The sequence below is a fragment of the Egretta garzetta genome, unplaced genomic scaffold (genome assembly GCF_000687185.1).
Source record: "Egretta garzetta isolate BGI_Z169 unplaced genomic scaffold, ASM68718v1 scaffold59, whole genome shotgun sequence".
NCBI classification, from domain to species: Eukaryota; Metazoa; Chordata; class Aves; order Pelecaniformes; family Ardeidae; genus Egretta; species Egretta garzetta.
This window is the reverse complement of record NW_009267230.1, coordinates 1,533,371-1,547,746: the sequence shown is the minus strand read 5'-3', so window position 1 is coordinate 1,547,746 and position 14,376 is coordinate 1,533,371. Positions and strand designations below refer to the sequence as shown.

Here is a 14,376-nt window from a genome sequence, read left to right as displayed (position 1 = left end):
TGGCCAGCAGGTCGAGGGAGGTGATTCTGCCCCTCTACTCAGCTCTGGTGAGACCTCACCTGGAGTACTGCGTCCAGCTCTGGAGCCCTCAGCACAAGAAGGACATGGAACTGTTGGAACGGGTCCAGAGGAGGGCTACAAAAATGATCCGAGGGCTGGAGCACCTCTCCTATGAGGACAGGCTGAGAGAGTTGGGCTTGTTCAGTCTGGAGAAAAGGAGGCTACGGGGAGACCTGATTGCGGCCTTCCAGTACCTAAAGGGGGCCTATAGGAAAGATGGGGAACGTCTTTTTAGTAGGGCCAGCTGTGTTAGGACAAGGGGAAATGGTTTTAAACTAGAACAGGGTAGGTTCAGGCTAGAGGTAAGGAAGAAATTTTTTACAATGAGGGTGGTAAAACACTGGAACAGGTTGCCCAGAGAGGTAGTGGAGGCCCCATCCCTGGAAACATTCAAGGCCAGGTTGGATGGGGCTCTGAGCAATCTGATCTAGTTAGCAGTGTCCCTGCTCACTGCAGGGGGGTTGGACTAGATGACCACTAGTGGTCCCTTCCAACCCTAAACATTCTATGATTCTATGATTCTATGATTCTATGAAGCCCATTTTCTCTGGGGACTACTGGCTCCTTGAGGACCACATTTTCCCAAAAGTCTCCAGTAAATCCAATTCTCCTTTCCACAACCCTCCTTCCCTCTCCTTTACTACCCTGTCTTATCTCAACAGTCTTTCACCCTCCACTTAACCACAACAGCCATGACTGCTTCCTACCCCAAAAAACCATAACAAAGCAAAATGTAAATCCAGAATTATTATGTTGCCCCTGCCTATGCCACTCAGATTGTTTTCTTTGCTGCCTTCTTTGGTATTTGTTTATTTGTGGCCTTTTAAGTCAGTACTCTGTGGAGCAGGAACTACCCCATACATGCATTTGCAGAGGAGACTCTGGGAACTGGGCTCTAGTGCAAAGATCATTGCTGAAATCATTCCTTTTTTGGCTAGGATTAAAGTTAACATCAGCCCCACTTGATGGGTTCCCCTCAGCAAAAAAAAGGTGTCTATATGCTTGTTGCTAGAGGTAGCAGGTACCCTACCACAGCAGGAAAGCAGGCAAACAGTTTACAGCTGTAACACTGGAAGGATTGAGACCCTCTCTATTGACACTGGAGACCCTCTGCCCATTACAAGAGCAGTCCAGAAGTGAATTTTTAGATGAGATACTTTTTCTTTAGCTTGCTTTCTTTAGCTAGCTAACTTTAGCTTCAGAAATTTCTTCAAGCTGAAAGACTCTGTGACCTGAAATCACAGGCAACCTCTTGATTTGTTCTATCCGTAAGCATCACCTACCCTCACTGTTCCTCAGCTTTTTATGTTTGTTGAATACAAATCAATACAGAATGAACAGTATTGACTTGTAGCTAAACAGAATCTTTTGATAACTGATTAAATTCACAACTCTTGGGGGGAAGGCAAAGAAAGTGTGGGCAAGGACAATGCATCCATAAAGGAACGCTTCTGAAATGAGACTGGGAGCTTCAGTTGCTGCCAGTATCTAATGTGCAGCATTAGAATACAACTCTCTAAACTGAGTACAAAATTCTCTTTATTTCCAGAAAGCGAGGTTGAACGTGACTGCACACCAGGAGCAACACGGAGATTTCACTGTGGGCCACACCAAATAATCCACCAAGGCACGCGGCTTCAGCCAGCACCCTGGTACCCAACAGATGCGCCCGCTGTTCTGTACGATTGGTCACAAAGTTTGTTAGACTTACGGGTCTTAAAACTTAAGGTTTTCATGGCTGTCGATCAAGCAGAAAAAAAATTTAACGTATTTATAACCTGAATATTGAAAAGTTAAATGAGCAGTCTCAAAATACACTAACACTAACATTTCTTGATCCAGTATTTTCAACCTTTGTTGGACGCTTTTTTTTTTTTAATGTAAATGTGAACAACAGCATTAACTAGCCTAGGCACGTAGTCTCCCTGCCGCAGGCTTCTAAGGAGGGCAGGTTGGTAACATTGAGCAATACCCAGTGACTTGATACGCTTCAAGGGACAAAGCTGCTCAGATAACTACTCCTCAGTTCTTGCCTGCTAAGAAAATCCTCATCCATCAGTGCCAATCTCTGTCAATGTGTCTGCAGGAAGAAGTTATTTTACTGTTACACTGAGTTTGTCATCAATGCTGGTAAAATCTAATGAAAATCTGGACAGCTCCTTCCTCTGCTAAATGGCATTCTTGTAAACAAGAGGTATAGCACCTCCTCTAAAAAGTTATTTATTCATGGGAAACATACCAGAAAGCTCTACAGACTGCACTTATTCCAGGTGCACCTCTAAGGAATGAAAACAACTGAACTTAAGTATCAGGTAGTTTTGAGAAAAGCTGCCCACAACAGAATTGATTAAAACACCAAGGATGGAAGATGAGGAAAAATCAAGTCCATATTATGAATTGTTTCTGCCTATCTCTGTGGTAAACGTAGATGGAGAGGGGACAGATCTTAGTATTGTTTTTTCTGGTTCTTCCCATGGTTTTGCCTTCCTAAACTTTTTGGTAATATGAAAGACATCTATTGTCCACAACACAAAGGTTTTAAATTTCTTACTAAAGGTCTATTTTTTTCCCCTCAGTGAAAGCATTCAGAGAAGAATCATCAGCTGACTCAAGTAATTGCTAGAAGCCAGCAGAACTGCACTGATTCATATTCCAAAAGGCTCAAACTCACGGCTTAACTGTCCTGCTGCTTAGTTGACAAAGTTAGAAAACAAAAGCCTACTGCAAGTTTTCTGAATTCCAGTCCTTTTTTTGAAAACGTATTATTACTCAGAATTATTTTCTGAGTAATACCAGTGCAAGGAAGTTTCATCTGGTACTGTACATTCCTTTTCCAGATTTTTTTAATTCTTACATTCAACAGTGAGATCTGATCATCTATTAGCAGCATTTAAGGTAATTTAAAAAAATTTATCATCAGGCAATGTTCACTACCACCCATTAAAAATGAATACTTTTTTTTAGCTGTTGTGGTGTATTAAGCATCAAGAAAATAGGCTTAAAAGCAGGGATGAAAAAGGGAAAATAATTATTTGTCTGTACAGAGATCTGGGCACATGTGCAGTTCACAGACCATCATTCTATTCAAGGCTAAGGAAAGCTTTTTCTCCTCATCACAGAGGCAGCCTTGGACTTTTTCACTCCTAGCTAGCACAAGGGAGAGGATTCATTTAAACTAACACAAGTTAAGAAAGGTTTCAGAAAACCTCTTAAAGCCACCACACTCTCCTCTGCCGCAGACTATCTCTGGAGCGGTGCTTCTTGTAGACGAGCCTGAAGGACAGCCAGTTTGGAAGTCACGTGTAAAATCTGTCTGCAGCTTAAAGAAAATTCTGTTCTTATCCTGGATCACATTCTCATTTAATGAAGACAAGTCTGATGAGTAGAAAGCAGCACAGCAGGAGCAAGAACAAGTGGAGCCTCACGTGAACGGCTGCATCGTACCGTGTGAAACAAATAAAGGAGAGGCTCCAGAGGAATCATGTGTGTAAATTAAGCAGCTCTTCATTGACCTGACTAGTCACTGATGGCATGCTATAGTTTCGTCCTAAGCCATGAGGGAGAAAGAAATATATAACTAATCTGTTAATAGCCCCAAGCATTGTGCACTGAACCCCAAAATAAGGATTCCCAGAGAGCTGTGTTTGCATAACCACTCATCCAAGACAGAGAGAGTTTAATTAAATGTTGATCTTTACTTAAAACTAGTGAGGTGTGAACTGCTTGGGGTGTTACTGGAGATCATGTTGCTACTAATCTCAAAACCCACTGGCAGTCAATGCTCAGAGAGGTAGAAGCCAGTCATCTGAAAATCGTTAAGGCAGGTCATCATTAAGCTCAGGTCATCCGTGGGCAGCTGCAAAACTGCCCTGTCCCCATTGCATCCTCCACGGGCAGTAGCTGGCTGCTATCTCACCTGAGCACCACCCTACACAAAATCTTCCAGGAGCAGCAGAGAAGGGAAGAGCAGAGCTCAGATTTTCTTCCCTGTGTAATACAGGCTGAGCTAATTTAAGTGGAATAGACCGGGTCTGGAGAGTAACAGGCGTTAAAGCACTGTGAAGTGACAGGGTCATGCAAGCAACAAGTGAGACACAAGACAGCATGTCGAGAACCTCCTACTTGAGTATGCTTTCTATGACCACCATCAAAAACACTTTTGCACCTCTAGCAATTTTGCTAAAAAGAGAGAAAATATTCCATAAAAGGGACTCTCTTCTACCATGAATATCCCCTACTTCTTAGGGGCTGCAGAGGAGTTTTAGGAGACACCCTCATCCACTGGCCCTTCAAACATGAACAGGCAGCACTAGGGCTTCTATTGCTGAGGGCAGGGAGGACATAGTTGCAGTGTCTGGGGCTATTTCTGAGTCTGACGCTCTTTCTTTTAAGAGAAAGCAAAATTATTTAAGAGGTGCATGGCAGAGAAGCAGAATAGCGAAGAGAAAGTACTGCTTCTGCCCACACTACCAACCCTGAGTTTTGCCTTGCCAGCCTTCACTACTGAATGATGAAAATCTGGTGGTGGCAGAATAAATCACTATGTCCCAGGGCCTAGTGGAAGCAGCTCCTTGCCCCTGAAGCCCACCTACCCTTGCCACAGGCTGCTTGCTAGAGGTCTGCAGGCAAGACCATTTTAATCATTGCAATGTTCACAACTGCCTTTCTGAAACAGTGCCTCTTTTCCAGCTGGGGAGAGTTCAGCCTCCTCACCACGATACAATTGATTAGACAGCTAAAAATCCAGCTATGAACATTTGGCATTATCTCAGAAAACTGAGGATGCGCTTCATTACACAAAAAGAGCTTCTCAATTTGAAACTGAAGTGATGGCAACAAGAAACATTTTGTAAAAGAAAAAAAAAAATCTTGAAGTGGCTTATAGCAACATCCCGTAGGTTGGAAGAATTGGCTGATCACAGTTTATTGCCTTCTTCATGATAGAAGCACTGAATCACTCTCCTACTCCACCTTTAAAATTCAAAACTGGCAAGTGTAAAGCTCAAGCAGCTCCCCCCTGCTTCTCTTCGAGGCCCTTGATTTCACTGCTTCCATTCTGAAGGGGTGATGTTAGTGATGCTCTTACACGATCATTTTAGCACCTGTCCCCAAAGACTCCTCTTTAAAGCAATTCAACACAGGGAAAGAAGTTTCACCCTCTTAAATTTAGATAGGTTTCTTCCTTTATAAATTAAAAAGGCAAGCAGAAATGATTACTCCAAATTTGAGCTCAGAGCAAGCAGTCTTTAGCAAGTTTAGACCTCATGCAAATTTTATGCTTGGTAGATATGACAGCACACTGCGCCTCAGCAGTTGTGTTTGAAGTTGTTATTATCCAGGCCAGAGGCAAAGGCCTTCCCCTCACAGAGCAAGAAACACTTAGTGCAAGACGCAGGTTTGCATCACTTCTCTACACACTGCAACCCAGGAAGTCCACTCAAAATATGTAGGCAACTGCTGAATAGTGAAAACCGCTATTGTTCTACCCACTACTGGCAAAAAAAAAATCAGCATAAATTAGCCACAGACCACAAGTTTACTCCAACACAGAGATGAAAAGCAGTTCTGGATCATCTCCAAATAATGAGGTTATAGCCCAAACTTCAAACTGCCTCCAACTGAGTGTCATCCCCCAGAGCAGCTGGGCATGCATGACTGACATTTAATCAGTTTCTGTGGTTTATCAAAACTGGGGAAGAAGTTAATCTTCCATTGTTAAAAACATCACTATGTTCATGACACACATTCATCCAGCACATTCACACAGCTGAAAAATTATATAAAAGACTGCCTTTGAAGGCAAACTATCTGGCCATGCTTCCAAATCCTCAACATCAGAGGCAAAGAAATCATGCTCAGCCCATACTGACGTTAAAGCCTTCTGGGGGGTAAAATGCCAGGGTGATGTCATTAAAAAGCAAGCCCAAACTAACCACTTCTATACAAAGAGACACCTAACTCACACATGTCAATAATTAGGCAAAAGTATTGATAGGTGTTGATCTAATGACATGAAGACAACACTAAGAGCCCAATAATCCCATATACACAGCTTTCTTTAAAGGAGTGCAGATCCCTAATCACTGTAATTTTATATACTTGATGGCAATTCCTTTTGGATCATGGATTTTGAGTTGTTTTTTATCTAGAGTGTGCTCTGTATCTTGCAACCCTACTATAAATAGACCTGCTCTCTTACTGGTTACAGACATATTTTTCCATCCTCGAGCAGGCAACATGCAGACAAATTTACCTGGACAGATGACGCACTAGGTCAAGGAGATGAGTTACACAGGCAACGGCAACACTTTCTGCTATGAGTCAGGAAGGAGAAAATGCTTTACCGTATGGTCTGTAAGAGGAGGCAGCACAATCAGCTTCTCCATGGTATTCATTACCACCCTCCAGAGCTCTTTCAGCACCCGTTTCAACACTGTCTTTTCACACACAGTCGCAAACAGCGTCAGGCTGCAGGGAGAGAGCAAGAACTGAGTAAGTTCAGAGAATGCAATCTGCAAGGAAAAAGGAGATGTATATGGAAGAATCAGCACCCCATCCAAAGCGGTTTGTCATAATGATTGCTTTAAGGGTAAAAAGCTTCCCTTTTCATAAAGTACAGCCTGTCTTCAACCTTGGGGTTCGAGCACTGAAGACGTTTGGCCAAAATGGATTATTGAGATTTCTGATCTCAATCATTCCTGTTTATTGACCTGGGGATTACAGAAAGTCTCACTAAGTTATGGTGGTTGGGAATAGTCCACATAGGAGCAGATACCATTGAACTGGCTCCCTTTAAGAAGATACTTCCTGATGTTTCAGGTTTACAGACTATGTAGGAAAAAATACCAAAAAAAATATAGAATAATAGGTCTTAAACTTCAAGGGTTTATTATAATGATTTTTGTTGAATACATAACTTGATACTTCCCAGACTGTTATGCAGAAGTTCCTGCACAGTTTCTGATACCTTCTAAAGTCTCTTAATCTTCCACATCTATAACCACCTCGAAGTATTTCTCGGACTCCCTCTGTATTTTGTTGCAATTGCATGCACCACCAATCACCAGCCATATGTTTATTTCCTTTTACATAAAGAAGTTCTGCTTCATCTACCTAATCATACCTCCTTTATGATTGTTCAGGCTATCAAAAAGGTCAAGGAATGTTAGATTCTTCTTTGAAATGATTGTTGGACTTTGGCATTTACTGATCTCACTGGGAGAGGTACAAAACAGGAACTCTGCAGCCGGCAGCAGTGCACAGGCGATAGCTGACTCTCTACGTTGTGTAACATCTTCTCACAGATTTCCCTTCTTCCCATAGCTGGTTAAACAGTAAATGAACAAAGCTGAACAGGGACAAGACTGATCTGGGTGAGATGCGGGAAGCATCAAAAAAGACTCTCCTCTTGTAAAGGAGGAAAAAAATAATCCAGGCTCAGATTATCATAATCAAAATGAGTTGCTCCACAGCTGGATGAAAAGCCCGTGGCATACTAAATTCCCAGTGATCCAAAGGAAGGTGGCTTCTCAGGATTCGTGAAGGCATACATGGAAAATGCTCGAATGAGAGGGCTCCTGGATTACTGCAGTCACTACATGGTGACCCAAAAGAAAGATGGGACAACCAATACAAAGAGCAACAAAGGAAACTATATTTTAAACTTGTAAAGCTTCACATCTCTCACAGTATTTATTATGAAAATTGCTGGCCACCCCTTTCAAAATAAAGAACTGCTGTGCATCAGCAAGAAGTTTAACTTCTGCAATGATTAAAAACAGTTTCTCTTTGAGATCAAGGCTTAGCTGATGAGAAGTTAGCCACAAAAAGTCCCTGTACAGCTGAATCATGCTGCATGGTGTTAATGGTCACAGTTAATTAAAGCAATGGATCGAGCTTATGTACATCATGCAGTTCAGAAGCTTATTTTCTAGTCAGAACAGCACCAGGTATGACTAGAACACACACGTTTAACATGACTGGGATACTGAGTAGTATACGTATCAAGTATGTAAGTATGGTTTGCAAGACGTTTGCTAATTGGCTACAGTACAATTTGTATAGGAAAAACCCCATAGCTAGTAAATTTAGAATTTCTTAGTCTTTCCCACTAAATGATGAGCAGTGTGTTTCGATGACTGCTATAATTGCCAGAGGGAGAAAGGTGAAGTGAGTGTGCGCTCTGGAACTGAATGAAGGCTGAAGAGGTGATCCATGGCTTGAGAGATAAGGGAAGAAAATCCATTAATTCTTCCTGAGAATTTGGAGGCTGGACTTTTCAAGAACAATCCAAGAACACGGAGCTGTTTTTCCTTCCCCCGTCCCATCCCCAATCCTACACATTGTAGGTTTAACACATATTTAAACACTTGCTTACTTTCCATCCAAGAAATCCATCAATGGCCTCAGGACATTATCTGCGTCTTGTGCAACTGTGTTTCTGGCATTAGCAGCAACATTTCCTGTCCCTTTCACTTGGCAGAGGATATCAGACATTTGTTTGACACACTCATCAATACGAGTCTGAAAGCTGAACAGATAGGAGAGAGGCAAACCCAAGATTATCGGTAGCAGAGATCTCAGCTCTAGTACATAAGGTAAAATATTGCAAGTCCATAAACCATGCACTCAGTTACACACTCTTCCTCCCCAAGATTTTCTGCTCATTGCCTTACTGTATTTGTTAGTAATGGGCATGGTACCCAGTTCCTTATGCACATCATCGACAGAGAGCCTACCACCTCTGAAAACAAGACACAACCACACTTGAGAGGGGCTTGTTCATTTGTCTTGCAAAAACAAACGATCCTTGCCCTATTTCAAGAAACCCTGTTATTCTTAGCTCAAAGCACCCTGCTGTGTCTTTGCTCTCTACACAGCGCGTTACACCACAGAAACTGGGATGTAGCATGGAGCAATGGCACAATGCATGCACAACTCTGAGCACCCAGGGGTCCGTCAGCAGTAATTTGGTTATGATCCACCACAGGCTGACTTTAAAATAATAGAGACAGCTTGAAAGCAGGCAGTGACTGAAATCAGTCCATGGCCATGCAGTCCATGCTGTATCAAAATGTCAAAATGGGATGTGGGGCTCAGCTGTGAAGTGACACACAAGCCATCGAAGCACAGTTACTTCTCCACTTTTGCTGCTAAGAGGAGGTTCACAATTAAATAATACAATGGTTAAAAATGATGAATAGATCAGCAAAGCTGTCAACATATCAATTCAGAGAATAAAGGAAAATGCTTTGACATTTAAAAGAACAGTTACTAACAACAGGCATTATGAGTGACATTTAGCTATCCATTTAACAGCACAGAGGTTTGAAACCAGGAAGAGAAGTCAGTGCTAGGAGCTAGGGTAAAGGTTTAAGAGCAGGAACACAGATTTGGAAGTCAGTTTTATATAGAATCATAGAATCACTTAGGTTGGGAAAGACCTTTAAGATCATCAAGTCCAATATCTGCGTAAGTGGCCTGAACTTCATCTGTGTGAGCCACCTAGGACGCCTGTGAGTTGGGTGCTAGCATACAACCCCTCTGTCCTGTGGCTCTCACCTTCCTTTTCCACCCCGTCACCTCTTTCCTCTCCTGCACTGCCACCTCCAGCCTCATGCTCCCTCTTACTCACTTCCAACCTGCCTCTCACTGGAACAATTCCAGAGAGCAATTCCACAGCTCTTTCTCCATGCAGCCTCCACTTCCACTTTCCCCATTTCTGGGACAGTGGCTTGCAGCAGCCACTTGTGGCTACAATGACAACTTAACCAGAGATGTAAGTCACATCAAGTAAAGTAGTACCAAGCATTTCCTGTACTGCTGACAGTCCCTCTTCTGTTACAGGCTAATCTCACCCCACCGTTGTCCCAAATACTGCATCAGTTGTAGGACCCTGCTTCAAGATGCTGTAAACCCCTAGCCAGGGGATAAAAAACAACAGAATCCCTTAAAAGATTTAAAGTAATACAAGGCAAAATTGTCACCAATTATGAAAAATGATAAAACAGTTACTGTGGCAGCAGGTTCACCTGAAAGTGAAGCCCGTGTAGATGTACAGCTTAACAGGAGCCCTTGGCAGCAGCAAGTTAAAAGACAACCTCGCCTATGCTGTCAGACAGGGCTTTCTGCTCCCTAATTCCTGCAGGAATTCCCTCCTTCGCACAGCCTCCAAAACCAAAACAGCAGCTAGCCTTGCATGAAGTATAAACCCTTTCAAGGCTCCTTTTCTCTATGATACCCTTTAAAGCAGAAAATGCTTGTGTCCAGACATCATCCTCTCTCAGCCCAAAGGTGGTGAAACTCTCCAGATGTGTGCTGCTTTCCCAGCAGGCGCAATGATCTCACATAGATGAAGAAAAGTTAAGATCTGCAGTGTCAAGTGTGCACAGTGTTGTAGGTGCAAGCGTTTACGGACTCTGCACAGAATATTGTGGATATCCGTCTTACCTCTCACATTTACATCCTTTAGAAGATCTTGCTCATACAGTAAACTGCAGCTCTGCTTTTCATTCCCTACTACTGTTAAGGAATGAGCACAGCATCTGAGTCGTCTGACTGGCTAAATTTCTTGCTGGCACATCTCTCTCAAACACTCCCCGGTATGTATGCTGAGACTGAATAATCTCTTTAAATCATATTTGCAAATGTCAAGATTGTACCCTAATTGTCTTGTAGCAGTGACACCATGGAGATAGGTTTCAGGTAACAAAATTTGCCCCCTAATTATGATTTCTCACTCATCCTCCATCTAATTATGAACCTTATCGATTCAATGCCATTAGTTTCAATCTCTCCATTTATTGCTGTAGTATCCATTACTGGCCATGGGAACTCCTCACTTATCTCCCCACTTAGCTCCATGTGCTGAAATCCAAATAGCTGCTGACAAATCCCACCATGATTTTTTGGTCGCAAGTACTGCAAATCTGTAGACTGTAGGAGGCCAAGTTGGTACAATTTGCTTTATTCCCCTTGCCCATGTTTCAGCTATACTACAGTTCATGCCTGCATTAATCTTGTTATAAAGCACAACATGAAATGAATGGGGTTTATCATGAGAAGTGGTTGGTTTTGAAGATTAGTTGGAAACCCTGTATTTCTAAATTTTGCTTAATTGACATCTTTCATGGTTCACTACATAACTATTATGAAGTCAGCCACATTTCTATTCTCAGGTAAACGGTAACATGATTTGCAATAAAACTGAATTGCCATCAGTTACTCTGGCAATACTTTAAAGAGCTCCTCCCCTTGAAACATTAGAAAACACCATTCACTGCAACATTTGAACAAGTCAATCTCAAATTCTTCACCTGTTTCCTTCTTACTCTAATAGCCATTTAACAATCAGAATTCAGTCAGCTGTTTCATACATTTAGAGCAGAACGTTTAAACAAGAATGTTGCTTCATAAACGCTAAGCTGCAAACTGCTTTCAGAGCAATAAAGGAGCAGGCAGTTCTGATTCTGACAAGCATTACTTACAGAAGAAAATCGCTCTATGTAATTCAAATACATTTCACAGTTCAGAGATCTCCATGTTACATTTCTAAGCAGAGCAATATAGAAAAGAGAGACTTTAAAAACATTTCTCACTTCTTTAGATGGTCTCAGTATTTGAAAGACCATGAATTTATGACAAAAAGAAAAATATAACGCAGTTGACATGAGTTTCTTTTCTCTTCTTAACCTGACTGAATGAGATTAGACAAAAAGAAAGCAATGCTTCAAGGACAGGGACCTCGTTATACTCACCTGTTACCAAACACTGCACTCAGCTCATCCAAAACATTGTTCAGCTTCACCTGGAGCTCTTTGAGATGGTCACTTGCTTCTGCATCCAACTGTGGATGAAAGAAGAGTGCTTAGCTTGAACCCAGAGGGCAGTCTGCTGTCCTTCACAGTGCTCTTCGCTGTTGAGGTTACTCTTAATAAGCAGGTGAGCTACCACCACTGGACTCTGCCAGCTGGGATGCTCTCCTCCACTGCCTGCTGCTGTTACTGAAGCTGTGAAATAATCATCAGATATTTGCCTAAACCACAGCAAGTGGTTTCCCCAGGCTCCAATACCCTCTGATACCCTTCTTGAGACTTGCAAAGTTGAGGAAGAAAGTGAATGTGAACTCCCTGTGGCCAACAGGGTAAGCAAGCTGAGAAATCATCAAGCACTGTGCGTTGCATTGGGCTCACGGGTCATTTCACTTGCTCTAAGCCTAGAACGAGACAGTGCTTTTCAGACTGGATGTTATTTACTTTTGCATTTCTCCATGCATAGTCTTGAAAGATGTTATTTCACCTTCCACCCTGCTGTCAGAATTCAAACTGAAGATGGGCCCAGCCACTGCTCTCAGAAGACTGGACCGCAGCTATTCTGAAAATCTTGCCACAATATCGTGGCAGGAGCCGATCACTTTTGGAAAGCATAATCTCAGCTATGGGTATCGAGCACAAGTAGCTCTACTCTCACATGAAGCCAGATCGGTTTTTGTATACAACCGTTCAGAGCAGACTTCACAAAACAAACAAAAAAACCCTGCCCCAAGCACTGCATGGATGCTGCTGACACCTCAGCACTTGCTCCATTATTATCAGCCCAAAGCCACCTGTTTTTACACTTGACAGCGCCCTGTATTCCAGCTGTAGTCATCCCTCCAGCCTCGAAAGAGCTCCTTCGGAGCAACCTACCTGTGTGTTTACATAGCAACCCATGTTGAATGCTTTGGGATCATTTGCTCTGAAAAAGTAACTTGTGAAACAGATTTCTCTTTGTATGCAGGCAGGCAAGCTGCCTGGAAAACAAAAACCTTCCAGAAATGCTTGAATTTGGCATTCAGAGCTTCAGCCCTTACCTCTAAGGCAGAGTATTTATTTACAAATGTAACAAGCCAGATGCCAGTACAGTAGTTAAAAATCAGTTTAGATTTTTATGGTATATCCACACATGCAGCTATACAGGATTTTAACATGACAGGAGTTCCGACTTCTATATTCAGTGCTGAAGCCCTCTTCATATTCCTTAGCACCTGTCAGAGAAAGCCAAGCCTTAGGGGATTTGGAATCTGATCTGTTCATTTTTCTGTTGTAAGCTGGCACGGACAACTGGCTCTATTAAGCATTTGAACCTGTGCTAATGAAACTCCTGGATCAGAATTTTAAAACTAATTAAAAAAACTCCAAGCAAATGATGATTACTTAAGCCTTATAACTTTAGGCACTGCTAGCTCTGATTATTTTTCCTTTATCAAAGTGAATTTGTATTCCTATTACCTTTATAGCTCCTTCGCTCTGTGAAGGCAGAAGGAAGCTAAAGTCATGACAATCAGCAGTCACTGGCCAAGCTTGTAGGTAACAAAACAAAACCAGCATCCGCTGGTGGTGGTTTGCCTTGCCCCTACACTAATCCTTCCCTTTTCCCACCGTGTAAAGGGGCAACGAGTCACAAGCTAACTGGTTTGCAATCTACAGTTAATGGCACTGAACAGTCCTCTGATTTTGGCCATTTCTGGTAGATTTGAGGTGGGACCAGCTCATGATTCATCAAAACATTTCAAGTAACTGCTCTTCTAGATGAAAAAAAAAAAAAAAAAAAAAAGAAAAAAACGTCAGGAGAATTTGGCACAAGGCACCTATTCCTCACTATTTATTTCTACTTCTTTACAAGTTACTAGCACGGGCTAGAGGATGCTTGAAGTCAGGATCAACAGCTTATTGCCCTGGTTCGCAAACCATGCAATTACTGACTTGTTTTACTGTGAGATGACATGGAGAGCTCACCAACTATGTCTAAGCTTCTTCTTGCTATTGGACTGGTTGACTACAAACTGATCTTCTCAGAAGCCGAAGAAAGGCTGATTGCCAGCCCTGTACTGCAAGAAGGGCAGCTGGAGCAATGCTTTGCCAAGCGGATGAGCTCCATTACCTGTGGCGACGAACTTGCTCTCCTCCAGAGCATCAGCTCACAGGTCTCTGGGTGCAACTGACAAGAGAGCTGCCCAGATTTAACTTTGAGGTGCTCAGCCTTTCCCCTCAGGAAGCAAAGCCCTTGTGGTAAGCATTCTGGTTCAGTATCTACCAAGTCCTTAGTCATCCTAGAAAGGCTGTTGTCTTCTGAGCAACTGCTACTTTGGAAGGAGGAGCCCACATAATACATTACTGATCATTACTGCTTAGGCACTGGCACACTTTGGCTTGAAAGCAAATTTCGGGGAATTACCTGAGTGTGATTTAAGTCCATTAGGAAGGTGCTGGCAGGTATGTACTTTAGATATATTTTACATATATAGATTGCACATCAGTTACAGAGTCCCTGCAACAT

General features: G+C 42.4%; 1 protein-coding gene across 3 annotated transcripts in view; it reads right to left on the bottom strand.

Moving 5' to 3' along the window:
• UNC13B (unc-13 homolog B) overlaps positions 1-14,376 on the bottom strand; it is a 194,986-nt gene that overhangs the window by 17,781 nt on the left and 162,829 nt on the right. For all 3 annotated transcript variants that reach the window (XM_035902676.1, XM_035902675.1, XM_009647276.2), the window contains exons 31-33: positions 11,817-11,905; positions 8,438-8,590; positions 6,405-6,528 (exon numbers count right to left, since the gene is read on the bottom strand). In XM_035902676.1, the coding sequence (XP_035758569.1) occupies positions 6,405-6,528; positions 8,438-8,590; positions 11,817-11,905 (366 nt within the window). The remainder of the gene's footprint in view (positions 1-6,404; positions 6,529-8,437; positions 8,591-11,816; positions 11,906-14,376) is intronic.